The sequence below is a fragment of the Scyliorhinus torazame genome, chromosome 13, assembly GCF_047496885.1.
Source record: "Scyliorhinus torazame isolate Kashiwa2021f chromosome 13, sScyTor2.1, whole genome shotgun sequence".
NCBI lineage: Eukaryota > Metazoa > Chordata > Chondrichthyes > Carcharhiniformes > Scyliorhinidae > Scyliorhinus > Scyliorhinus torazame.
The window spans coordinates 192,294,717-192,322,513 of NC_092719.1; the positions used below are offsets into that span (position 1 = coordinate 192,294,717).

Sequence of the window (27,797 nt, forward strand, 5' to 3'; positions counted from 1 at the left end):
GTTTCCTCCCACAGTCCAAAGATGTGCAGGTTAGGTGGATTGGTCATGATAAATTGCCTTTAGTGTCCAAAATTGCCCTTAGTGTTGGGTGGGGTTACTACACAGACAGTGACCTAAGCCGCGAATTGAACCTGGGATCCTGGAGCTGTGAAGCAACAGTGCTACCCACTGTGCTACTGTGCTGCCCACCAATGTGGAGGCATTGCTAGTGATCTTTCAGGAATCACTGGAGTCAGGGAGAGTCCCAGAGGGCTGAAAAATAGCTAATGTAACACCCCTGTTTAAGAAGAGAGAGAGGCAGAAGACGGGAAATTATAAGCCGGTTAGCCTGACTTCAGTCGTTATAAAGATTTGAGAGTCCATTATTAAGGTGGAGATTGCAGAATACTTGGAAGTGCATGGTAAAATAGGGCTGAGACACTTCCGGTTGCGGCTATGCGGAGCTAATGCAGAGCTTTTTACACGTACATAAAAAGCAAGACGGTAGCCAGGGAAAGGGTTGGCCCACTGAAGGATAGGCAAGGGAATCTATCTGTGGAGCCAGAGGAAATGGGCGAGGTACGAAATGAATACTTTGCATCAGTATTCACCAAAGAGAAGAAATTGGTAGATGTTGAGTCTGGAGAAGGGTGTGTAGATAGCTTGGGTCACATTGAGATCCAAAAAGACGAGGTGTTGGGTGTCTTAAAAAATATTAAGGTAGATAAGTCCCCAGGGCCTGATGGGATCTACCTCAGAATACTGAAGGAGGTTGGAGAGGAAATTGCTGAGGCCTTGACAGAAATCTTTGGATCCTCACTGTCTTCAGGTGATGTCCCGGAGGACTGGAGAATAGCCAATGTTGTTCCTCTGTTTAAGAAGGGTAGCAAGGATAATCCAGGGAGCTACAGGCCGGTGAGCCTTACGTCAGTGGTGGGGAAATTACTGGAGAGAATTCTTCAAGACAGGATCTACTCCCATGTGGAAGCAAATGGATGTATTAGTGAGAGGCAGCATGGTTTTGTGAAGGGGAGGTCGTGTCTCACTAACTTGATAAGAGTTTTTCGAGGAGGTCACTAAGATGATTGATGCAGGTAGGGCAGTGGATGTTGTCTATATGGACTTCAGTAAGGCCTTTGACAAGGTCCCTCATGGTAGACTAGTACAAAAGGTGAAGTCACACGGAATCAGGGGTGAGCTGGCAAGGTGGATACAGAACTGGCTAGGTCATAGAAGGCAGAGAGGAGCAATGGAAGGATGCTTTTCTAATTGGAGGACTGTGACTAGTGGTGTTCTGCAGGGATCAGTGTTGGGAACTTTGCTCTTTGTAGTATATATAAATGATTTGGAGGAAAATGTAACTGGTCTGATTAGTAAGTTTGCAGACGACACAAAGGTTGGTGGAATTGCGGATAGCGATGAGGGCTGTCAGAGGATACAGCAGGATTTAGATTGTTTGGAGACTTGGGCGGAGAGATGGCAGATGGAGATTAATCCGGACAAATGTGAGGTAATGCATTTTGGAAGGTCTAATGCAGGTAGGGAATATACAGTGAATGGTAGAACCCTCAAGAGTATTGAAAGTCAAAGAGATCTAGGAGTACAGATCCACAGGTCCACAGAAAGGGGCAACACAGGTGGAGAAGGTAGTCAAAAAGGCATACGGCATGCTTGCCTTCATTGGCCGGGGCATTGAGTATAAGAATTGGCAAGTCATGTTGCAGCTGTATAGAACCTTAGTTAGGCCACACTTGGAATATAGTGTTCAATTCTGGTCGCCACACTACCAGAAGGATGTGGAGGCTTTAGAGAGGGTGCAGAAGAGATTTACCAGAATGTTGCCTGGTATGGAGGGCATTAGCTGTGAGGAGCGGTTGAATAAACTCGGTTTGTTCTCACTGGAACTAAGGAGGTTGAGGGGCGACCTGATAGAGGTCTACAAAATTATGAGGGGCATAGACAGAGTGGATAGTCAGAGGCTTTTTCCCGGGGTAGAGGGGTCAATTACTAGGGGGCATAGGTTTAAGGTGAGAGGGGCAAGGTTTAGAGTAGATGTACGAGGCAAGTTTTTTACGCAGAGGGTAGTGGGTGCCTGGAACTCGCTACCGGAGGAGGTGGTGGAAGCAGGGACGATAGTGACATTTAAGGGGCATCTTGACAAATACATGAATAGGATGGGAATAGAGGAATACGGATCCTGGAAGTGTAGAAGATTGTAGTTTAGTCGGGCAGCATGGTCGGCACGGGCTTGGAGGGCCGAAGGGCCTGTTCCTGTGCTGTAATTTCTTTGTTCTTTGGTCTTGTTCTAAGCCGCACGATTCGGCAGCTCCCGCTATCACGGACTTTCGGGCTCGTTAGAGGAGCCGCAACGGAGTTTTTTTCGAAGACAACCCGTGGGGAAGGGAAGAGAGAAGCCCCCTTCAACTTTTATGGACCGGACCAGAAGTGAAACGGCCCAAAAACCGGCATTGGAGCAGCAGGAGAAGCGAGGGAAGAAAAGCAAAATGGCGGCGGCCGGGGACAAAGTGGTGTGTGTGCCGGAGCTGCAGGAGTTCATCAAGCGCTGCTTCGAGGAGCTGCGGAAGGAGATGCTGGTGCCTATGTTGTCGGCAATTGAAGGACTAGGGATGACCCAGAAGGCCCACGAGGTAAAGATCCAGTTGGTACAGAAAAGAGTCAGTGAGAATGAGGACGAGACCTTGGGCCTGGCGGTGAGAGTGGAGGAGCACGAGGCGCTGCACAAGAGGTGGGCGGGAAGACTCGAAGACCTGGAGAACAGGTCGAGGAGAAAGAACCTGCGGATCCTGGGTCTCCCTGAAGGAGTGGAGGGGGCCGATGCCGGGGCATACGTGAGCACGATGCTCGGGGCGATGATGGGCGCGGGGGCCCCTTCGGGGCCGCTGGAGCTGGATGGGGCACATCGGGTGCTGGCGAGGAGGCCCAAGGCAAATGAGACGCCAAGGGCGATGGTGGTGAGATTTCACCGGTTCACGGACAGAGAGAGGGTCCTGAAATGGGCCAAGAAGGAGCGGAGCAGCAAGTGGGACAATGCAGAGGTCCGAATATACCCGGACTGGAGCACGGAGGTTGCAAAGCGGAGAGCGGGTTTCAACCGGGCCAAGGCGGTGTTGCACCGGAAAGGAGTGAGATTTGGAATGCTGCAGCCAGCGCGACTGTGGGTCACACACAAGGATGAACACTATTATTTCGAAACGCCTGAAGAGGCGTGGACCTTCATACAAACCGAAAAGTTGGACTCAAACTGAGGGTTTGTGAGGGTGGGGCGGGGATGTTTGAGGTTTGATGTGTGATGGTTGTTGTACATAGGGAGTCAATCACGCGCAGGAAATGTTACATGGGCTGGGGGAGAGAGACAAGGCCGCGACAGGAGCTGCGCCAGAGGAGGCGGGGTAGGCTTTGGAAAGCGCGGGGTTTTTCCCGCGCTAGGGAAGAAAGGCGGGAAGGGGAATGGAGAAACACATACTGATTGGGACACTCCCACACGGGGAGGTCAATGGGACGGCGGGGGAAGCCGGGGTCAGCAGGTGTCAGCTGACTTACGGGAGTGATATTGGGGGGGGGGGGGGGGGGGAGAGGAGAAGAAGAGAGAGAGAGGGTTGCTGCTGCACTGGCCGAAAGGGAATGGGACACAGAAGAGGTGGTCGGGGCGGGGGTCCCCCGGCTGGGGGACTGGAGGGGGAGGGTGGCGCGGACACGGGACTGGCCTAGAAAGGGGAGGGGGGGTGAGAGCCCCTCCAATCCGGCTGATTACGTGGAACGTGAGGGGCCTGAACGGGCCGGTGAAGAGGGCCCAAGTGTTCGCGCACTTAAAGGGACTGAAGGCAGACGTGGCCATGCTTCAAGAGACACATCTGAAGGTGGCGGACCAGGTCAGGTTAAGAAAGGGATGGGTAGGACAGGTATTCCATTCGGGTCTGGACGCGAAGAATAGAGGAGTGGCAATATTGGTGGGGAAGCGGGTGTCATTTGAGGCCAAGACTATCGTAGTGGATAATGGAGGGCGATATGTGATGGTGAGCGGTAGGTTGCAGGGGACGTGGGTGGTGTTGGGAAATGTATACGCCCCGAACTGGCATGATGCTGGATTCATGAAGCGCATGTTGGGGCACATTCCGGACCTGGAGGTAGGATGCCTGATAACGGGTGGGGACTTCAATACAGTGTTGGACCAAGCACTGGACCGCTCCAGATCAAGGACTGGAAAGAGGCCGGTGGCAGCCAAAGTGCTTAGGGGGTTTATGGATCAGATGGGGGGAGTGGACCCATGGAGGTTTGCTAGGCCGCAGGCCGGGGAATTTTCTTTTTTCTCCCACGTGCACAAAGCCTACTCCCGGATAGATTTCTTTGTTCTGGGCAGGGCGCTCATCCCGAGGGTGGAGGGGATGGAGTATTCGGCAATAGGCGTTTCGGATCACGCCCCGCACTGGGTGGAACTGGAGCTGGGAGAGGAGAGGGACCAACGCCCGCTGTGGCGGCTGGATGTGGGACTGCTGGCAGATGAGGTGGTGTGTGGGAAGGTGAGGGGATGCATCGAAAGGTACTTGGAGGCCAACGACAACGGGGAGGTGCGGGTGGGGGTGGTATGGGAGGCGTTGAAGGCGGTGATCAGGGGAGAGCTAATCTCCATCAGGGCGCATAGGGAGAAGACAGAGGGCATGGAAAGGGAGAGGTTAGTGGGGGAGATTTTAAGAGTGGACAGGAGATACGCAGAGGCCCGAGGAGAGATTACTTGGGGAAAGACGACGGCTCCAGACGGAGTTTGATCTGTTGACCACAGGGAAGGCAGAGGCACAGTAGAGGAAGATGCAGGGGGCGACCTACGAGTATGGGGAAAAGGCTAGTCGGATGCTGGCACACCAGCTCCGTAAGAGGATGGCAGCGAGGGAAATAGGGGGAGTCAAGGATGGAAGGGGAGCCACAGTGCGGAGTGCGACGAAAATAAACGAGGTATTCAAGGCCTTTTATGAAGAGCTGTACAGATCCCAACCCCCAGCGGGGTAAGAGGGGATGAGACGATTCCTAGACCAACTGAGATTCCCGTGGGTGGAGGAGCAAGAGGTGGCTGGTTTGGGAGCACCAATTGGGTTGGAGGAGCTGAGCAAGGGTTTGGGGAGCATGCAGGTGGGGAAGGCCCCGGGACCGGCCGGGTTCCCGGTGGAGTTCTACAGGAAGTACGTAGACCTGTTGGCCCCACTACTGGTGAGGACCTTTAATGAGGCAAGAGAGGAGGGGACCCTGCCCCCGACAATGTTGGAAGCGACGATTTCTTTGATCCTAAAGCGGGACAAGGACCCACTGCAATGTGGATCGTACAGGCCGATCTCGCTCCTCAATGTGGATGCTAAGTTGCTGGCAAAAGTGCTGGCCACGAGGATCGAGGACTGTGTCCCGGGGGTGATCCACGAGGACCAGACGGGATTTGTAAAGGGCAGGCAATTAAACACCAATGTGCGGCGGCTCTTAAACGTGATAATGATGCCATCGGAGGAGGGAGAGGCGGAGATAGTGGCAGCTATGGACGCGGAGAAGGCCTTTGACCGAGTAGAGTGGGAGCACCTCTGGGAGGTGCTGCGTAGGTTTGGGTTCAGGGGAGGGTTTATCAGTTGGATTAAGCTCCTTTACAGGGCCCCGGTGGCGAGTGTAGTGACGAACCGGCGGAGGTCGGAGTACTTTCGGCTGTACCGAGGGACGAGGCAGGGGTGCCCCCTGTCCCCCCTGTTGTTTGCATTGGCGATCGAACCCTTGGCCATGTCATTGAGGGAGTCTAGGAAATGGAGGGGGGTGGTCCGAGGGGGAGAAGAGCATCGGGTGTCGCTTTATGCGGATGACCTGTTGCTGTATGTGGCGGATCCAATGGAGGGGATGGTGGAGGTCATGCAGACTTTAAGGGAGTTTGGGGAGTTTTCGGGCTATAAGCTCAATGTAGGGAAGAGTGAGCTTTTTGTACTACAGGCAGGGGACCAAGAAAGGGGGATAGGGGATCTACCGCTGAGGAGGGCGGAGGGGAGCTTTCGGTACCTGGGGATCCAGATAGCCAGGAGTTGGGGGGCCCGACATAAACTGAATCTGACGAGGTTGGTGGAGCAAATGGAGGAGGACTTCAAAAGATGGGACATGTTACCGCTCTTGCTAGCGGGTAGAGTGCAGTTGGTCAAAATGGTGGTCCTTCCGAGGTTTCTGTTCGTGTTCCAGTGCCTTCCCATCGTGACCACCAAGGGCTTTTTCAAGAGAGTAGGTAGGAGTATTATGGGGTTTGTGTGGGCTAAGAAGACCCCGAGGGTAAGGAGAGGGTTCCTGGAACGCAGTAGGGACCGAGGAGGGTTGGCGCTGCCAAACCTAGGGAGCTACTACTGGGCAGCAAATGTGGCGATGATCCGCAAGTGGGTGCTGGAGGGAGAGGGGGCGGCATGGAAGAGGATGGAGATGGCGTCCTGTAAAGGAACGAGCCTGGGGGCGTTGGAGACGGCACCGCTGCCGCTCTCGCCGACAAGGTACACCACAAGCCCGGTGGTGGCGGCGAATCTAAGGATCTGGGGCCAGTGGAGACGGCACAGGGGTGCAATGGGAGCCTCGGTGTGGTCCCTGATCAGGGGTAATCACCGGTTTGTCCAGGGGAGGATGGACGGGGGGTTTCAGAGCTGGCATCGGGCGGGGATTAGAAGAATGGGGGACCTGTTCATTGACGGGACGTTTGCGAGCCTAGGGGCACTGGAGAAGTTTGAGATACCCCCGGGAAATGCTTTTAGATATATGCAGGTGAGGGCGTTTGTGAGGCGACAGGTGAGGGAATTCCCGTTGCTCCCGGCACAAGAAATTCAAGACAGGGTGATCTTGGGTGTATGGGTCGGGGAGGGCAAGGTGTCGGCAATATACCAGGAGATGAAAGAGGGGGACGCATTGGTAGAGGAGCTGAAGGGTTAATGGGAGGAGGAGCTGGGGGAGGAGAGGTTATGGGCTGATGCCCTAGGTAGGGTTAATTCCTCCTCCTCGTGTGCCAGGCTCAGCCTGATACAATTTAAGGTGGTTCACAGAGCGCACTTGACGGGGGCGAGGTTGTGTAGGTTCTTTGGGGTAGAGGACAGATGTGGAAGGTGCTCAGGGAGCCCGGAGAACCATGTCCATATGTTTTGGTCATGCCCGGCACTGGAGGGGTTCTGGAGAGGAGTGGCGGGAGCAATATCTCAGGTGGTGAAAGTCCGGGTCAAGCCAAGCTGGGGGCTAGCAATATTTGGAGTAGTGGACGAGCCGGGAGTGCAGGAGGCGAAAGAGGCCGGCATTCTGGCCTTGGCCTTTGCGTCCCTAGTAGTCCGGCGACGGATCTTGCTAATGTGGAAGGAGGCGAAGCCCCCCAGCGTGGAGGCCTGGATAAACGACATGGCTGGGTTCGTAAAGCTGGAGGGGATTAAGTTTGCCTTGAGAGGGTCTGCACAGGGGTTCTACAGGCGGTGGCAACAGTTCCTGGACTATCTCGCGGAGTGTTAGAGGAAGGTCGGTCAGCAGCAGCAGCAACCGGGGGGGGGGGGGGGGGCTTGCCTGGGAGGGTGGATGAGCAAGAGATAACATGAAGGATTGGGGAAACTGGCACGTGCGGGAGAGAGCCAGTGTACAAAGCTATGTAACATATCATTTTACCATGTATATATCTTGCTCTGTGCGATTTCTTGTTATTTTGTTACGGGGGGGGGGGGGGGGGGGGTTATTGTTTGTAAGGGTGAAAAATTGTGTTAAAAATCTTTAATAAATATATATATTTTTTAAAAATAGGGCTGAGACAGCTCGGCTTTGTGCCGTACAGGTGGCTGCTAAATAAGATAAGAGCCTATGGTGTTACGAGCAAGCTAGATTAGGGGCCCAGAGTGTTAGAATCATTGACAGATGTTTGGCTGAGTGGCAGAAGGCAGAGAGTGGGGATAAAGAGGTCTTTTTCAGGATGGCAGGCAATGACTAGCGGTGTTCCGCAGGGATCAGTATTGGGACAACAACTATTCACGGTATACATTAACGACCTGGAAGAAGGAACTGAGTGCATTGTTGCTAAGTTTGCAGATGATACAAAGATGTGTAGAGGGACAGATAGTGTTGGGGAAGCGGGGAGAAGAACTTGCAGAAGAACATGGACAGGCTATGAGAGTGGGCAAAGTGGCAGATGGAATACAATGTGGAAAAGTGTGAGCCATATAATTCCTAGTGCAGAAGGAGGCCATTTGACCCATCGAGACTGCACCAACTCTCAAAGAGCATCCTACCTAGGCCCACTCCCCACGCTCTATCCCCGTAACCCACGCACTAACCATAACCCTACCTAACCTGCACATCTTTGGACATTAAGGGGCAATTTAGCATAGCCAATTCACCTAACCTGCACATCTTTGGACTGTGGGAGGAAACCGGAGCACCTGGGGACACAGGGACAAAGTGCAACCCATACACAGACAGTTATCCAAGGCCCGAATTGAACCCGGGTCCCTGGTGCTGTGAGGCAGCAGTGTTAAGCAATATGCCACCATGCCGCCCTCAAGGTTATGCATTTTGGTAGGAGTAATAGATGCATAGACTAAATGGGGAAAGGCTTCTGGAATCTGCAGGACTTCGGATCCTTATTCAAGATTCTCTTACGGTTAACGTGCAAGTTCAGTTGGCAGTTAGGAAGGCAAATGCAACGTCAGCATTCATTTCGAGGGGGCTAGAATACAAGAACAAGTTAGGTGGATTGGCCAAGTAAAAATTGCCCCTTAAGTGTCCAAAAGGTTAGGTGGGTTACTGGGATTGGATGGCGGCGTGGGCTTAAGTAGATGCTCTTTCCAAGGGCCAGTGCAGACACGATAGGCTGAATGGCCTCTTTCTGCACTGCAAATTCTAGAATTCTATAATGTACTGCTGAGGCTGTACAAGGCTCTGGTCAGACCCCATTTGGAATATTGTGAGCAGTTTTGGGCCAGTATCTAAGGAAGGATGTGATGCCTTGGAGGGGGTCCAAAGGATGTCACTTTGCCACTTTGAGTCTACCTCCTTCCCATAAATGTATAAGAGCTAGAAACAAAGTAACATTTTCAGTGAATGAAAGACAAAGAAAATAAAGATGAGTGTGATCCAAGCATGAAAGTTTTTCTACATTCGCAATGTTGTGCTTAATTTATTGGTAAATAATGATTTCACAATGGATTAGTTTACTGTTTTATAGTAAAATGCAGCCTTAAACCAGTCAACTTCATAGGTGATAACAATGTCACCATGCACTAACCTATCCAGAATAGTGTATTCAGTGTCAGATTTAAATAGTGCCATCAGCCTGGCTTCCATCATTATATAGATGTTTCCAGTGGAGTTGTCTGCAAAGACAAAAGAATGGAATCAGTAAGGAATTTAATCAAACACTAGCGTATATATTGTAATTCGAATTATTTAATTTTCAGACATAATTTAATAAGAATCAGAACTACAATCAGAATATATAGTGAGAGTTTATGTTTTACATTAGCATGCCACAAAAGCTGTCAGAAAAGGGTTCAAATCTAAATGCCAATCTCAAAGAAAGAACAAAGAAAAGTACAGCACAGGAACAGGCCCTTCGGCCCTCCAAGCCCGTGCTGACAATGCTGCCCGTCTAAACTAAAATCTTCTCCACTTCCTGGGTCCATATCCCTCTATTCCCATCCTATTCATGTATTTGTCAAGATGCCCCTCACACAGATAATGCTATCTTTTGCAAGCATTACAAATCGAAGAGGCTGCAGATACATCAAGAACACAAATGTACTCTATGCCCAACTTGATATCAATTCAGAGGGGCCTGGATCATGACTTGAATTACTACAAATGAGGGCAGCATGGTGGCGCAGTGGGTTAGCCCTGTTGCCTCACGGCGCCGAGGTCCCAGGTTCGATCCCGGCTCTGGGTCACTGTCCGCGTGGAGTTTGCACATTCTCCCTGGGTTTGCGTGGGTTTCTCTCCCACAACCCAAAGATGTGCAGGCTAGGTGAATTGGCCATGTTAAATTACCCCTTAATTGGAAAAAACTAATTGGGTACTCTAAAATTTAAAAAAGAAAAAAAAAATTACTACAAATGTTGGCTGTGGCAAGAATACTTCGTAAGTAGCAAATCATGCACGTGTCCCAATTACAATATTTTTGCAAATACTTCCTCTACTGCTTTACTGTTGCTGAACCTGGATGGAAAAAGCCGCAATAAGTAAACCATTACAGCACTCTCTCTTTTGGGCAATCCCTCAGCATCGAGGATGACCTGCTTCCACTCCGGGGAGGTGTATTCTGCGGAGGCTGAAAAACCCGATCCTGGATCGCAGACTCTGCCACAGGTTTGGCAGGTGGTGTTTGAGGAGGTGGGTGGGTGGGAAGCCCAGGATTCTGCACTTTCCTTCCACTGTTTATGCTCGGCCTCCGAGTGCTCTACCCTACGACACTCTTGGTGATTGTGACTTTCGCAGATGCTTTTTCTCCAGCTTGTGCATTCGAAGGCAAGCAATTTCCATGTGTCGGTGGGGATGATAGCACAGTGGTTTGCACTGCTGTTCACAGCACCAGGGTCCCAGGTTCGATTCCCAGCTTGGGTCACGTTCTGTGCGGAGTCTACACGTTCTCCCTGCATCTGCATGGGTTTCCTCTGGGTGCTCCGGTTTCCTCCCACAGGTCCCAAAAGACATACTTTTAGGTAATTTGGACATTCTGAATTCTCCCTCCGTGTACCCGAACAGCCACCGGAATGTGGTGACTAGGGGCTCTTCACGGTAACTTCATTGCAGTGTTAATGTAAGCCTATTTGTGACAATAAAGACTACTTTTATTATTATTCTTTTTAGGGAGTCTTTCAGAGTATCCTTGTGCCGTTTCCTCTGCCCTCTGAGTGACCGCTTGCCATTGTGGAGCTCGGAGTAGAGCACTTGATTTGGGAGTCTTATGTCGGGCATGCAGGCAATGTGCCCTGCCCATCGCAGCTGGTCAAGTGCGACCAGTGCCTCAATATTGGGGATATTGGCCTGGGAGAGGACGCTCAGGTTGGTATGCCTTTCCTGCCAGTGAATTTGCAGGATTTTGCAGAGGCAGCGTTGGTGATATATCTCCAAGGATTTGAGGTGTCTGCTGTACATTGTCCAGGTTTCTGATGCATACAGGAGGGCAGGGACCATGGCTGCTCTGTAGACCATGAGCTTCAAATACTCTGCTCCTCGAGCATCTGAAGACTGTACTGGCGCATTGGAGTCGATGTTGGATTTTGTCGTCAATGAATATCTGCTTGCACCGAGAGGAGTCTCCCGAGGTATGGAAAATGATCCACATTGTCCAAGGGAAAGGCTCAACGTAGATTTTGATGGTTGGGGGTGCAGCAGCAATTTAATGTGGCCAATCCACCTACCCTGCTCAACTCGTTGTGTTGTGGGGGTGAGATCCACGCAGACATAGTGAGAATGTGCAAACTCCACGCGGACAGTGACCCGGGGCCGGGACCGAACCCAGGTCCTCAGTGCCATGAGGCAGTGAGCAACCAAATTGGAGGAGGATGCTCCACAGTTCCTCACAGTTGACAGAGTCAAAGACCTTTGCGAGATCGAAGAAGGCCATGTACAGAGGTTGATGCTGCTCCCTGCACTTTTCCTGGATTTCTCACACACTGAAGATCATGTCCATTGAGCCTCTTGGTGGGTGGAAGCCGCACTGACACTTGGGGAGAAGCCCTTCAGCCACTGGGAGGCAACGGCTGAGGGGTTTTCTCACGATGACCTTTCCTGTGGCGGACGGTAGAGAAATTCCTCTGTAATTTCCGCAGTCGGTTCTGTCTCCTTTCTTGAAGATGGTCACAAATAAGGCATCGCAGGAATCATCCGACATGCTCTGTTCCTTCCAGACAAGGGAGATGAGGTTATGGATTCTTGTCAAAAGTGCATCTCCACTGTATTTTAGTAATTCTGTGGGGATTCCATCTTGGTTGAGGAGGTCCCCGAAGTGCTCTCTCCAGCGGGTGTTGACTGCCTCTCGGTCTTTGATTAGTGCCTCTCCGTTTTTGGCTCTCAGTGGGGTGGGCCCCTGGGTACTTGGACCCTAGATGGCCTTGATTGTGCTGAAAAAGTTGCACACATTGTAGTTGTCAGCGAGTTGCTGAGTCTCCTGAGCTCTTTCGACCCATCATCTGTTCTTTAATAATAATCTTTAATAGTGTCATACGTAGGCTTACATTAACACTGCAATGAAGTTACTGTGAAAAGCCCCTAGTCGCCATACTACGGCACCTGTTCGGGTACACTAAGGGAGAATTCAGGATGTCCAATTCATGTAACAAGCACGTCTTTCAGGACTTGTGGAAGGAAACCGGTGCACCCAGGAAGAAACCCAAACAGACACAGGGAGAATGTCCAGACTCCGCACAGGCAGTGACCAAAGCCAGGAATCGAACCCGGGTCCTTGGCGCTGTGAAGCAACAGTGCGAACCGCTACGCTACTGTGCCGCCCATAAAGGTTGCGGGTTCTTTGTTGCACCTTGGCCTTCAATTCCCTGTAGGCTTATTTCTTCCCACTCGAGTTTTGGTGAAGCTGCCAATCTAGGAATGCCTTGCGCTTGCGGTCAAGGAGATCCTGGATCTCCAGGACGTTCTCGTCGAACCAGTCTTGGTGTTTCCTGGTCGAGAGCCCGAGCGTCTCCTCACAGGTGCGGATTATGAAGGCTTTGAAGATGGACCAGGCGCTGTGGGCGTTCTGCAGCTCTGGCTCGTTGGTTGTCGTCAGGTGAGGTGTGAGGCACCGGCTGAGTAGCTCGTTCTTCTTGGGGTCTGAGTTCAGCGACATTGAATTTCCTGCAGCAGAGTTTCTTCTACCTGTGTCGGTTTGGGGCCTGCATGATGGAGATGGTAGAGCGGATTAGTCAGTGGTCAGTCCAGCAGTCGTCAGTTCTGGTCGTGGCTCGGGTGATGGAACACCTTTGCGGTCCCTTGCACGGACGATGATATAGTCAATTAGGTGTCAGTGCTTGGAGCGAGTGTTGCCATGAGATCTTCTGTTTCCCCCACTAACGGAACAGAGTGTTTGTGATGACCAGGTCATGTTCTAAACATTTTGTCAGAAGGACGCCGCCTTTGGCATTTTGTTTTCCCCATGCCTTCCTTGCCTAACACGCCTTCCCAAAAGTTTACGTCCTTCCTGAATCTAGCATTTAAGTCGCCGAGGAGAATCAGCTCATCACCCTTTGGGATGGGAGACAGCGATTGGTTGAGGCTGGAGTAGAATCCCTGTTTTGTCTCATCTGTTGCATCCAAGGTTGAGGCGTAGGCACTGACAGATGTGATGTGCTGTCTCTGGGCCGGGATGAGCCATAGGGTCATGAGTCATTCACTCACCCCCGCAGGGGAGTTAGTGGAGACGTCTGACCAATTCATTTTTTACGGCAAAGCTGACCCGTTGTAGAGACGTTTTTGTTCGGGTTTGCCTTTCCAGAAGAAGGTATACCCGCCATCTTGTTCTTTTTAAAAAAAATTTAGAGTACCCAATTATTATTTTCCAATTAAGAGGCAATTTAGTGTGGCCAATCCACCGCCCCTGCACATCTTTGGGTTGTGGGGGTGAAACCCATGCAGATGCTGGGAGAATGTGCAAACTCCACATAGGCAGTGACCCAGAGCCGGGATCAAACCCGGGTCCTCAGCGCTGTTGACAGCAGTGCTAACCACTATGCCATCGTGTCACCCCAGGCCACCTTGTTCTTAAGTTGGCCATCTCCTGCCAGTCATGCCTCGCTCAGGACAGCGATATCAATATTGTAGCATCGGGGTTCCCAGGCTATGATGGTGGTGCGACGTTCAGGTTTGTTGCTGTTGGGCTTGCCCATGAAGGTCCTGACATACCAGGTCCAGAAATTCATTTGGGTGGGTGGGGTGGAAGTTGCCTGTGCATAGATCCTTTTAACATGGGGTGGTTGTTGCATACCAACCACCACAGAGTCCCAACGTGGTCTTGGCCCAGTAGCAGGGAAATTCGAGCTGACTGGAGACCAGGCTTTGTGTACGACGGGGAGTAACACACACTCATCATCCTCTGCTCACCTGCCTGTCAATGGCGTCACATTTAAAGTGTGGTGTCATTTCATTTTCACTACCCCTCATGCCTTTCAGTCTTGTGCCTGCTTGCACTGCTCCTCTCGCCCCTGCTTGTGCTGTTGCTCTCCACAGACCAATCAGCTGCTTCCTTTTGCCCCCGCGTCACTTTGAGTCCTGACATCATCTCAGGAGTTCAGTCTCTGGATTCAGTGAGGGTACGCTGGGCTGCTCCTTCTGAAGTTTCGCTCCGAGTCCTCCCTGGAGATTTATCCTGTGTCTCCACCACTCTCCTTGCACTTTTTTATCCTGTCTCTGCCACTCTCTCGCGCTCTATTACCCTGTATCTCCATCGCTCTCCTCAAGTCTTTTATTTACCCTGTGTCCCTGCCACTCTCCTCGCATTCTATTACCCTGTGTCTCTGCTGCTCTCTTTTCTTTTAACCTGTTGCCGTTACAGCCATTGTAGCACAGCACATACGAACAGCACATAAATTGATTTTAAAAGCCCAGAAGCTGTGCTGTTTTATGTTGGCATGTAGGACAACATTACAATGGAAATCCATAATCTGCTGGTGCTATTAGGACTAACCACAGAAATCCTGTTTAGAATGAAAGGGGGCTTGCATTTCAAACTGCCACGAGTTGCAGCTTTCTGGGGCATAAAGTCAAGATTCTGGAGTCATGTAGCACAACTCTTCTAGTTGGTCAAGTGCTATTGACAGCAAGATTACTAAAAATTATCACAATAAAAACTATGGAATATCTTTGTTTAGAAAATGTATTATGCCATTTAGCCAGTTACAGTAAAAGCACAGCGGTGGTATGATCCATCTAAAGTAACAATGTTTCCTCTACTTACTGCCACCCGAATTCTTTCAGAAATCACCAGAGTAGCCAGTATCTCTTGAAAATTACCTAATTTGTACCCTCTTCTGTTAAAAAGGGCAGCATGGTGGCTAGCACTGCTGCCTCGCAGCGCCAGGAACCCAGGTTAGATTCCACGCTTGGGTGACTTTGTGTGGAGTTTGCACATTATCCCAGTGTCTGCGTGGATTTCCTCCAGGTGCTCCAGTTTCCTCCCACAGTCCAGGTTAGGTGGATTGGCCATGTTAAATTGTCCTTAGCGCCCAGGGATGTGCAGGCTAGGTTACAGGGATAGGGTGGGATGGGTACAGTGCTCTTTCGGAGGGCCAGTGCAGACTCAATGGGCCGAATGGCCTCCTTCTGAAATGTAGGGATTCTACGATTACACTTTTGCTGACATGAAATTCCAGAGTAAAGGCAGAACTTAGTATTTTTCCCAAATGGGCATTATCCTCATACAAGCCTCATCAGCTATCCACAGTGTTCACAAGTCATCAATAGAGTGCCTCACATCCAAGGACAGAATTAATACAGGCGGTATCACCATTTTCCAGTTGAAATCAACAGCATCAACTTGCAATGAGAAAATACTGTTGAATGAGAAAAGTGTTCCAAGGTGCTTCACACAGATAAAATTAGATAAAAATGAACGCTAAGCTAAAGAAGCAGTTATTATAAAGGGTGACTTAAAATTTGGTCAACGGGACATTGGTGAAGAGTTCAAGCAGCAGATGGGCTGAGTCAGGGACAGATGAGGACAATGTTACAGGGTGGGAGGAGACACAAATAGGCCCAATCAACCACAAAGGTAAACAATTTTTTTAAAAGAGATGCATCTATATAGAATTTTTTTATGACCACTGGAGGTCTCAAAACACTTTCCAGCCAATAAAAGTACTTTTTGAATTGCAGCTATTGTTGTAACATAGGAAATGGGGCAGTCACTTTGTGCTCAGTAAACTCCCAAAAACAGCAATTTGATAACGACCAGATAATCTATTTTCTTGTGATGCTCATGGGGATAAATACTGGCCAGAATACCAGGGATAACTCTCCTGCTCTTCTTTGAAACAGTGTCATAGGTTATTTTACAGTCACCCGGGAGGCAGATGGGCCTCAGTTTAATGTCTCATCCAAAAGATAGTATTTCTGACTGTGCAGTGCTCAGTTCTACACATGACTGTCAGCCTTGAATCTTGAGCAGTGGAACTTGAATCTGGAAACTTGTGATTCAGAGGCAAGAGTGCTTCAAATGAGCCATGGTTCAGTCGCCAAGGAGAGATGATAGAGAGTTACAAATAAAAAGCAGAAAATGCTGGAAATACTCAGCAAGTCTGGTGGCATCTGTAGAAAGAGGAAGTATGTTAATATTTCCGATCTGTGACTTATTAAGATGATAATTGATGTCAACAGGCAGCATGTAGATGAGGAACAGGAGAGGCGAATGACAGGTCTCTGGGAGAGTCTGGACAATTTTCTGCAAGGACAGGAGGAGAAACCATTGTCGGGGATGCTCTAGCTACTTACACCACAGAAACAGGTCATTCGGCCTAAAAGGACTATGCAAGCCTCCAGCCACCTTACTGCGTATTACTTTCTCAACATATCTATCTATTCTACTGTCCCTCATGATTATCCCCTTAAATGCATCTGTTAATGACCTTAACCACTTCCAAGTTGTAATGAGTTCCATATTCTCACCATTCTGAGCAAAGATGTTTTATGTTTGGATAAATAAGAATAGAACGAAGGAAGGACACAGCAGATGGGAAGTTGGTACCGCTCAAAAATAGGGCAATACCAGGGGCAGTATCCACCCCATAACCATGATTGTCCAATATGATTTTATCATCCCCATAACACTGTTTCACCCTTACCATCTGCTGCTGAGACCCTCATCCTCACTTTCGTTTACTTGGATTAAACTACTTCAATGATTTTCTGATCAGAATCCTACCTGCACTCTCTGCAAACTGGTGCTCATCCCAAACTCTGCTGCCCATATCCCAACTCACACCAAGTCTCGTTGACCCATCACTTGCGACTCCTCAGGCCCTGAAGCAGTCCATCTCCAAATATAGGAAGACCTGGACAATATTGATGTTTTGGCTGACAAATGGCAAGTAACATTTGCACCATACAAGTGCCAGGCAGTGACCATCTCCCAACGAGAGAATCTAGTCATTCCCCCCTTGGCATCCAATAGCATTGCCATTGTGGAATCCCCCACTATCACCATCCTGAGGATTACCATTGTTCAGAAACTGAACTGAACTAGCCATATAATCCTTCAGTGAGTAACTCACCTCCCGACTCCCCAAAGCCTGTCCACCACCTGCAAGTCACAAGTCAGGAGTATGTCGGAATACTCTCTCTTTGCCTGGATGAGTGCAGCTCCAACTCTTGAAATGAAATGAAATGAAAATCGCTTATTGTCACAAGTAGGCTTCAATGAAGTTACTGTGAAAAGCCCCGAGTTGCCACATTCAGGCGCCTGTTCAGGGAGGCTGGTACGGGAATTGAACCGTGCTGCTGGCCTGCTTTAAAAGCCAGCGATTTAGCCCAGTGTGCTAAACCATAAGAAATTTGTGACCATCAAGGACAAAGCAGCCCACTTCAATTTACCCCATCCACAAACATTCATTCCCTCCACCCCAGATGCACAGTGGTAGGACTATGTACCATCTAAAAGATGCACTGCATGAACTCATCAAGCCTCTTTAGACAGCACCATCTAAACCCACGACCACTACCATCTAGGAGGACAAGGATAGAAGACACATGGAAATACCAGCACATGGAATTTCCCCTCCAAGCCACTCAGCATCCGGATTTGGAACATTAACGTCATTCCTTCACTGTCCTGGATCAAAATCCTGGAACTCTCTCCCTAACAGCAGTGTGGGTGTACCTGCACCACATGCACTGCAGAGGTTCAAGAAGACAGCTCATCACCACCACCTTCTCAAAGGCAATTAGGGATGGGCAATAAATGCTGGCCTAGCCAGCAACACCACATCCCAAGAATGAATTTTTAAAAAATCATCCCTCTGCTCACTGACCTATAGTGGCTCACTGTCTACCAACAATACATTTTAAAATTCAAATTCCTCCACGTGCTCACCTCTCCGTATCTCCATAATCACCTTCAGCTTCACAACCCTCAAAAATCTCTGTACCCTTCCAATTCAGGTCTATGCGGAAATTTATGAAAATAACTGAAACATCAACATATGCCACAGAGTTGTGGGATAGGAATTCAATGCACTCCTGTCAAATTACCAAACTCAAATCACTTCATTGTGAGGAGACACAAAAATACAGGAGAAAGGAAATACTAAACCTGGGTCAAACTTATTTAATCATGATTTTTATATTTAAAGAGTTTCAGCTGAGCTCAAAGAACAAATTTGATAGTTTAAACAATGTGACCCCCTGCACTTTTCTGGCAAGCAATGCCCTAGAACTCTGTTTAAAAAAAGCATATTTAGCAAGCTATCCATTGTGAGGGCAGCTGAAGACCTCAGCTATTTTAAAATAAAAGCCAATTTTAACCATGAAGCAATTCTGGGTTACGTGGGGCTGGAATTGACTGCCCCCTAGCTCAGGGTGTCATAACATAGTTTGGGGCATCGTCCGGGGATCTTTGGAACAGTAAACAGCGACGATTTGGGGTACAGTATTTATTAAAAAGAGGCACCAGGTTTGTAATAGTATAACAGGATGGCTCTTGAAGCTGCTAAAGCTTTTCTTCAGGTGGAAAACTGGCCTTTGGTTTCTTTACAAGGGCTTCGAAAATTGGCATGTGTATTAAAAATAGAGTTGCCGGCTAAAGATAGGAAGTAGAGATAATTAAAGTGATCGCTCAGCATTTAAATTTGAAAGCCATGCCAGAATCACAGCCTGGGTTGTGGCAAAAAAATCAGTGGAATTAGCCAAGATCCAGTTACAAATGAAACAATTAGAAATACAGCAAAAGAATTGGAGATGCATCAAAAAGATAGAGCTTTTCAAATGGAAATTGAAATGAATAAGTTGGAAGTTGAGAGAGAGGAAAAAGCAAAATAGAGAATTCCAGCTCAAAGCACTGGAAATTAAAAGAGGGCTGCGAGGAGCTAGAGGAGAGCTTAACCTAAGAACAGAACCCAGGGGGATGTGCTTAAGTTTATACAGGCCCAACCAAAATTTTTGGGGAAAAGGAGTAGAGGCATTTTTTATGGCATTTGAGAAAATAGCAACCCAAATTAGGTTAGAGAAATTGGCTATGCTAAATTGCCCCTTAGTGTCCAACGATTGGTGGGATCACGAGGGTAGGGTGTGGGATTGGGCCTAGGGAGGGTGCTTTTTCGCAGGATCAGTGCAGACTTGATGGTCCGAATGGCCTCTTTCTGCACTGCAGGGATTCTATGATTCTAAATGGAGTGGCCGAAAGAAAAGTGGACACTACCTATGCAAAGAAAATTGATTGGGCGGGCACGGAAAGTTTATGCTTCCATGTCAGAGGGGGTGTCTAAGGATTATAATGAGGTAAAAAAGGATATTTTAACTGCATATGAAATAGTTCTGGAGGCATATAGGCAAACATTTCAGAATTTAAAGAAACAGCCAGGACAGACTTACGCTGAATTAAAACGATTAAGCAAAACAATTCTAAAGGTGGATATGAGTATTGGGAGTGACCCAAGCCGGGAATTGAATTTGGGATGCTGGCGTTGTGAAGCAACAGTGCTAACCACTGTGCTACCTTGCCGCCCATCCACCTTTGAACCCACAAAAACAAACTCAGATAGAGGCAAAACTCCAATACATGTTGTGTATATTGCGGGAACAAGCAAATACGGTATGGTCTGTAGAATGCCAAGCAGCATTTGAGAAACTAATGGCAGGTTAGTTACTAATGTACAAACTGGGGGTCTTTCGTATTTTGGGCCTAAGAACCCAGACTTCATGGCACCCAAGAGATTGGAGGAGTGCTTTGTTTTGATTGGCTAGCTGGTGGCCAATGGATTGGCCAGGGACAATAATCAGCCCAGCAACTGACAGTGATTGGTTCCTGCCAGGTGGGGTTTTTCCGGAGAGAATGCAGGGGATGTCACTAGACCCTCAAGTAACTTCATTGCAGTGTTAATGTAAGCCTACTTGTGACACTAATAAAGATAATTATTATTAGAGCTGGACTCCCCCTCCATCGATGACATTCTTTCTGAATCTACTCTGTCTAATCTTGTTCGAATTTTATAAGTTCTATGACATCCCCTCACTCTTCTAAACTCCAATGAATATAATCCTAACTGACTTAGTCTCTCCTCATATGACAGTCGTGCCATCCCAGGAATTGGCCTTCGCTGCACTCCCTCCATAGCAAGTACATCCTTCCTCAGATAAGGACACCAAAACTGCACACAATACTCAAGGTGTGGCCGCACCAATGCCCCATACAATTGCAATAAAATATCTCTCTTCCTATACTCATATCCTCTCGCTATGAAGGCCAACATACCATTTGCCTTGTTTATGGCCTGCTGTGCCTGCGCGCTTACTTTCAGCGACTGATGCACGAGGATATCAAGGTCTCGCTGAGTATCCACCTCTCTCAATTTACACCCTTTCAAATAATAATCTGCCTTCCTATTTTTGCTGCCGAAGCGGATAACCTCATATTTATTCATATTAGACTGTATCTACCATGCATGTGCCCACTCACTCAGCCTGTCCAAATACCACTGAAGCATCTCTGCATCCTCCTCACAGCTCACCCTCCCACATAACTTTGTGTCATCTGCAAATTTGAAGATAATACAATTAGTTCCCACATCCAAATCATTAATATATAATGTGAACAGTTGGGGTCCAAGCACTGATCCCTGCGGTACCCCATTAGTCATTGCCTGGCAACAGGAAAAATACCTATTTATTCCAACTTTTTGCTAACCAGCTTCCTATTCATCTCAAGACACTACCCGCAATCCCATGCGCTTTAACTTTACATAGTAATCTGCTATGTGTGAGACCTTGTCAAAAGCCTTTTGAAACATGTACACGTATATAAAAAGCAAGAGGGTAGCCAGGGAAAGGGTTGGCCCACTGAAGGATAGGCAAGGGAATCTATGTGTGGAGCCAGAGGAAATGGGCGAGGTACTAAATGAATACTTTGCATCAGTATTCACCAAAGAGAAGGAATTGGTAGATGTTGAGTCTGGAGAAGGGTGTGTAGATAGCCTGGGTCACATTGAGATCCAAAAAGACGAGGTGTTGGGTGTCTTAAAAAATATTAAGGTAGATAAGTCCCCAGGGCCTGATGGGATCTACCCCAGAATACTGAAGGAGGCTGGAGAGGAAATTGCTGAGGCCTTGACAGAAATCTTTGGATCCTCGCTGTCTTCAGGGGATGTCCCGGAGGACTGGAGAATAGCCAATGTTGTTCCTCTGTTTAAGAAGGGTAGCAAGGATAATCCAGTGAACTACAGGCCGGTGAGCCTTACTTCAGTGGTAGGGAAATTACGGGAGAGAATTCTTCGAGACAGGATCTACTCCAATTTGGAACCAAATGGACGTATTAGTGAGAGGCAGCATGGTTTTGTGAAGGGGAGGTCGTGTCTCACTAACTTGATAGAGTTTTTCGAGGAGGTCACTAAGATGATTGATGCAGGTAGGGCGGTGGATGTTGTCTATATGGACTTCAGTAAGGCCTTTGACAAGGTCCCTCATGGTAGACTAGTACAAAAGGTGAAGTCACACGGGATCAGGGGTGAGCTGGCAAGGTGGATACAGAACTGGCTAGGTCATAGAAGGCAGAGAGTAGCAATGGAAGGATGCTTTTCTAATTGGAGGGCTGTGACCAGTGGTGTTCCACAGGGATCAGTGCTGGGACCTTTGCTCTTTGTAGTATATATAAATGATTTGGAGGAAAATGTAACTGGTCTGATTAGTAAGTTTGCAGACGACACAAAGGTTGGTGGAATTGCGGATAGCGATGAGGGCTGTCAGAGGATACAGCAGGATTTAGATTGTTTGGAGACTTGGGCGGAGAGATGGCAGATGGAGTTTAATCCGGACAAATGTGAGGTAATGCATTTTGGAAGGTCTAATGCAGGTAGGGAATATACAGTGAATGGTAGAACCCTCAAGAGTATTGAAAGTCAAAGAGATCTAGGAGTACAGATCCACAGGTCCACAGAAAGGGGCAACACAGGTGGAGAAGGTAGTCAAAAAGGCATACGGCATGCTTGCCTTCATTGGCCGGGGCATTGAGTATAAGAATTGGCAAGTCATGTTGCAGCTGTCTAGAACCTTAGTTAGGCCACACTTGGAGTATAGTGTTCAATTCTGGTCGCCACACTACCAGAAGGACGTGGAGGCTTTAGAGAGGGTGCAGAAGAGATTTACCAGAATGTTGCCTGGTATGGAGGGCATTAGCTATGAGGAGCGGTTGAATAAACTCGGTTTGTTCTCACTGGAACGAAGGAGGTTGAGGCGAGACCTGATAGAGGTCTACAAAATTATGAGGGGCATAGACAGAGTGGATAGTCAGCGGCTTTTCCCCAGGGTAGAGGGGTCAATTACTAGGGGGCATAGGTTTAAGGTGAGAGGGGCAAGGTTTAGAGTAGATGTACAAGGCAAGTTTTTTACGCAGAGGGTAGTGGGTGCCTGGAACTCGCTACCGGAGGAGGTGGTGGAAGCAGGGACGATAGTGACATTTAAGGGGCATCTTGACAAATACATGAATAGGATGGGAATAGAGGGATACGGACCCAGGAAGTGTAGAAGATTGTAGTTTAGTCGGGCAGCATGGTCGGCACGGGCTTGGAGGGCCGAAGGGCCTGTTCCTGTGCTGTACATTTCTTTGTTCTTTGTTGAAAGTCTAAATAAACCACATCCACCAGGTCTCCCTGGTCAACTCTACTAATTACATCTTTAAACAATTTTGTAGATTTGTCAAGCATGATTTCCCTTCCATAAATCCATGCTGATTGTCTCTGATTATACAGAGACAGTATGTATAATCTCGGTCTAGCAACCTCCCGACTACCGACGTTAGGCTCACTGGTCTATAGATCCCTAGTTTCTTTCAACCTCCTTTTTTGAATAGCGGGGTTATATTAGCTACACTCCAATCTGTAAGAACCATTCCAGAGTCCAAAGAATTTGGAAAACAACCACCAATGGATCTACTATTTCCAGGCCCACTTCCTTCAGTACTCTGGACTAAAGATTATCAGGCTCTAGAGTTTTGTCTGCCTTCAATCCCATTAATTTCCCCCAACCCATTTCTTTACTGATAATAATTTCCTCAGCTCCTCACTGAAACTTGCGTTTCTCAGAACTTCCGGTACATTATTCATGTCTGCCTTTGTGAAGACAGAAGCAAAAGTACGAATTTAGTTCCTCAACCATTTCTTTGTTCCCAGTTATGAATTTCCCCGTTTCTGACTGTAAGGGGTTTACATTCATTTTCATCAATCTTTTTCTCTTTACATATCTGTAGAAACTTCTATAGTCAGTTTTTATGTTCCCCGCTAGCTCATTTTCATATTGTATTTTCTCCTTCTTAATCAATCCCTTACATAGAACATAGAACAGTACAGCACAGAACAGGCCCTTCGGCCCTCGATGTTGTGCCGAGCATTGTCCGAAACCAAGATCAAGCTATCCCACTCCCTGTCATTCTGGTGTGCTCCATGTACCTATCCAATAATCGCTTGAAAGTTCCTAAAGTGTCCGACTCCACTATTACAGCAGGCAGTCCATTCCACACCCTAACCACTCTCTGAGTAAAGAACCTACCCTCGGACATCCCTCCTATATCTCCCACCCTGAATCTTATAGTTATGCCAAATTGCTACATCCACCTGAGGAAATAGTCTCTGAACGTCCACTCTATCTATCCCCCTCATTATCTTATAAACCTCTATTAAGTCGCCTCTTATCCTCCTCCGCTCCAAAGAGAAAAGCCCTAGCTCCCTCAACCTTTCCTCATAAGACCTATCCTGCAAACCAGGCAGCATCCTGGTAAATCTCCTTTGCAATGCTTCCCCATCCTTCCTATAATGAGGTGACCAGAACTGCACACAATACTCCAAATGTGGTCTCACCAGGGTCATGTATAGTTGCAGCGTAACCCCGCGTCTCTTAAACTCAAGCCCCCTGTTAATAAACACTAACACACTATAAGCCTTCTTCACGGCTCTATCCACTTGAGTGGCAACCTTCAGAGATCTGTGGACATGAACCCCAAGATCTCTCTGTTCCTCCACATTCCTCAGAACCCTGCCGTTGACCCTGTAATCCGCATTCAAATTTTTTTCTACCAAAATGAATCACCTCGCACTTATCAGGGTTAAACTCCATCTGCCATTTTTCGGCCCAGCTCTACATCCTATCAATGTCTCTTTGCAGCCTACAACAGCCCTCCACCTCATCCACTATTCCACCAATCTTGGTGTCATCAGCAAATTTACTGACCCACCCTTCAGCTCCCTCCTCCAAGTCATTGATAAAAATCACAAATAGCAGAGGACCCAGCTCAGATCCCTGTGGTACACCGCTGGTAACTGGTCTCCAGTCTGAAAATTTTCCATCCACCACCACCCTCTGTCTTCTATGTGATAGCCAGTTACTTATCCAATTGGCCAAATTTCCCTCTATCCCACACCTCCTTACTTTCTTCATGAGCCGACCATAGGGAACCTTATCAAACGCCTTACTAAAATCCATGTATACGATGGTTTGCCTTTGCTGAATTTTAAACTGCTCCCAAGTAAGGCAGAAACAAGGTGAAGTGGGGTGTTACTACAGAGGGAGGGCTGTTCAGCATGCAAATCTGGTGTACGGCAGAGGGACACTGAGGAACAGCCATTAGACGTTAACAGGGGTGAACGGCGAAACATGGAATACAGGGATGCCGATCACAATGTGTGGCATACAATCGGAGGTTGAAGGTGAAGACAGCCAGCCAGTTTCAAAACAGACATATGACTAAAAAAAACATGCAGTGACCATGTTTCCAGGCAGTGCGCACCAAGACTAATCAGCCTCTCAATTTGTGGAAGACTTACAAGTTGCAATTATTAGTGTCTAGAATTCCATTAACTCTTCTTTTGGGCAGTTTTGTCATTGGATCACCATTCTTAATAATACAGGAAAAAAAGCAACCTGCCGAATAAAACATTTGAAGTTGGTGATTTAAAGAGTGTTTGCAATTTGTGATGAAGCTCAGGAAGGAAACTATTTATATTTCAGGAACCAAACATTTATTTCACTGTCGCAAAGGCATCTTACGAATGGTTTTCCAAATCCTTTCAATGCCTACTCCATGCTCTTCTTTATACAACTGTAGCTTCTTATACGCTGGCATGCAAATGCCTTGGAAGATCTGTTAATATTAATTAGTTTCCCCAAGTAGAATGAAAAACTGGGAATACATTGTAAATTTCAGATATTTCAAGCCTCCTATAATTCTGTCTGGAACAAGTTTTACCTTTAAGTTTTACATATTGATATACTGGGCTGACGCAAACAGCAAGGTTGCTAGGCAAGGTCCACGGTGTTGTTGTCCAAGCAACCAAAGAAACACTTTCATCCTCCTCCAGCGGAAAAGTCACAATAACAGAAGGATCTTGAACATCCTACAATCAATCAGACAAGACATAAAACGTAATCTTTTCACAGAATTACAATTAAACGTTTCTGATCGACTATTTCTTGCAAATATAACTTTCTAACTGGAAAAGCTCAACTCCAAATTTCTAATTTACGATGCTGTTTAAAATTGCCTTGCCCTGGGATTAATAAAGGAAATATGATTACTTGTTCCAAATGGTTAATGATATTCAAGTTATTTCTGGCTAACCTGTGAAAGAAAAATGTCAAAAGACTAAATTAGTCATTTGATTTAATATTTGACTTAAGCACAAGTTAAACCAGAACACATAGTTGAGAGGTGAAATCCATAAAATATATTTAATTAAACTGCCAATTTGGCTCGAGTGTCAACTGAACAGGAAAAGAAAATCAGAACAATTATTACTGCTCCCTGACTGAATAGAAAACTTGGTTGTTTGCAACCACTCAACACAACTGAAACGTTCAAAATATATACCATTAAAATATCATGTTAACTCACTGAAAGATATTGGGCTGAATTCTTCGCCGTAAGATTCTCCGTTTTGCCGGCAGCCCGGGGGGTTTCCTGATGGCGTGGGGTTGCCCCACAATGGGAAACCCCATTGACCAGCCGGAGAAACGGTGAATGCGGGACAGAACAACCCGCACATTGTTTTTTCATTTCTGAATCACAAGCTAATTTAACACCTAGACCTAGCACAAAAAACCATACTTCCTCCAATGTGGCAGTGGTCTAACCTCAAGAATCCTGTGCATTTGATCAGTTTGTAGTTAATAAAATTGTTTAACGGCATCAGCATAGGAGGCCATTCTGCCCCATGTGAGCCATGCTGGCTCTCTACAAGAAAAAAGCTAATCTTACTCCCCTGCCCCCTCCCTGTAGTCCTGGATTTTATTTCTCAATCAGTGCCCTCTGGATCTTGACGCTTCTGCCCATGGAAGGTTTATCTCTTTCTCCTCTGGACTAGGTCTCTGATTTTGAACATCTCTAGCAAATCTCCTCTCAACTTTCTTTTCCCCAAGGTGACCAATTCTTATATACCCAAGTAATTGAAGTTCATCGTCCCTGAAATCATTCTCTTAAATCATTTTGCACTCTCTCCAAAGTCTTCACATCCTTCCTGAAGTGCTGAGCCCAGGAATGGACCAATACTCCTGTCGAGGCTGAAACAATATTTATAAAAGGTATATCATAACCTATGTGCTTTTGTAATCCATACTTTTATCCATAAATACAGTGTGCTATATTAACCAGGGCTGGTTTAGCTCAGTAAGCTGGACAGCTGGTTTGTGATGCAGAACAAGGCCAGCAGCACGGGTTCAATTCCCGTACCAGCTTACCCGAACAGGCGCCGGAATGTGGTGACTAGGGGCTTTTCACAGAAACTTCATACTTGTGACAATAAAAAGGTTATTATTATTATAACCAGTTTTTAAACCGGCCCTGCCACTGTCAACAATTTCTGTACATGTACCCCCCCCTCCCCCCCTGCTCCTGCACTCCCCTTCATTTCATATACTCTCCTCATTCTTCCAAGTAAGATATACACTTCACTGTTCATTTTGCTACATTTTGTTTCAAAGGTTTATTACACGTTTTAACGAACTGGGAAAATCTATTCAAACGTTCCTTCGCAAGTAAATGTGATCAAAATAAGTTTGCAACTACAAATTAAAACATTATGGTGAAGCCAACTATCTTCCAAAAGTGGAACTTTTCCAAGAGTTATAAGATCAATGCAATCTATGGAATTATGTCCCAACAGGAATGGGGAGGGGTTTCCCGGCTCTTATGGATAAATTTATGCAAGGTGGCCATTCACCCAGTGCTGAGCATGTAAAATTCAAAAGATTTTATTGATATTTAAACGTATCCTGTGCCTATTGTCCCCTTAACGATTTGAAGAGAGCTTTAGGTGATTTTTATTGCATCAGTTTCACTACCAGGACAGCACTGGTCTGTGAGGAGTTGAAGCAATTATTGTAGCATTGCCATGGGCTCTAATGCGGTCATGTCTGAACACATAGATTAACCAATAAAATAAAATAGCTTATGCCAGGAAAAATTTATCTGCTGCAACTGAAGCAATTGAGTTTTATTATTTGTATTTACTATTCAGCCAAAGACTATTCCAATGGATCCCTCTTGCTTGGAGAGCAATAAAATAAATTTGTTACGATTGGGGATTACTTTCGAATCTCGGATTTTTCACCAATTTGAAAAGTTGCATTAAGAGCTATTTCCTATTGAATTTACACTTCCTCTTCCG

General features: G+C 47.3%; 1 protein-coding gene across 2 annotated transcripts in view; it reads right to left on the minus strand.

Moving 5' to 3' along the window:
• The window catches only part of iars1 (isoleucyl-tRNA synthetase 1), a 330,949-nt gene that overhangs the window by 239,435 nt on the left and 63,717 nt on the right, over positions 1-27,797 (minus strand). For both annotated transcript variants that reach the window (XM_072472632.1, XM_072472633.1), the window contains exons 7-8: positions 25,382-25,529; positions 9,242-9,329 (exon numbers count right to left, since the gene is read on the minus strand). In XM_072472632.1, coding sequence (XP_072328733.1) covers positions 9,242-9,329; positions 25,382-25,529 — 236 coding nt within the window. The remainder of the gene's footprint in view (positions 1-9,241; positions 9,330-25,381; positions 25,530-27,797) is intronic.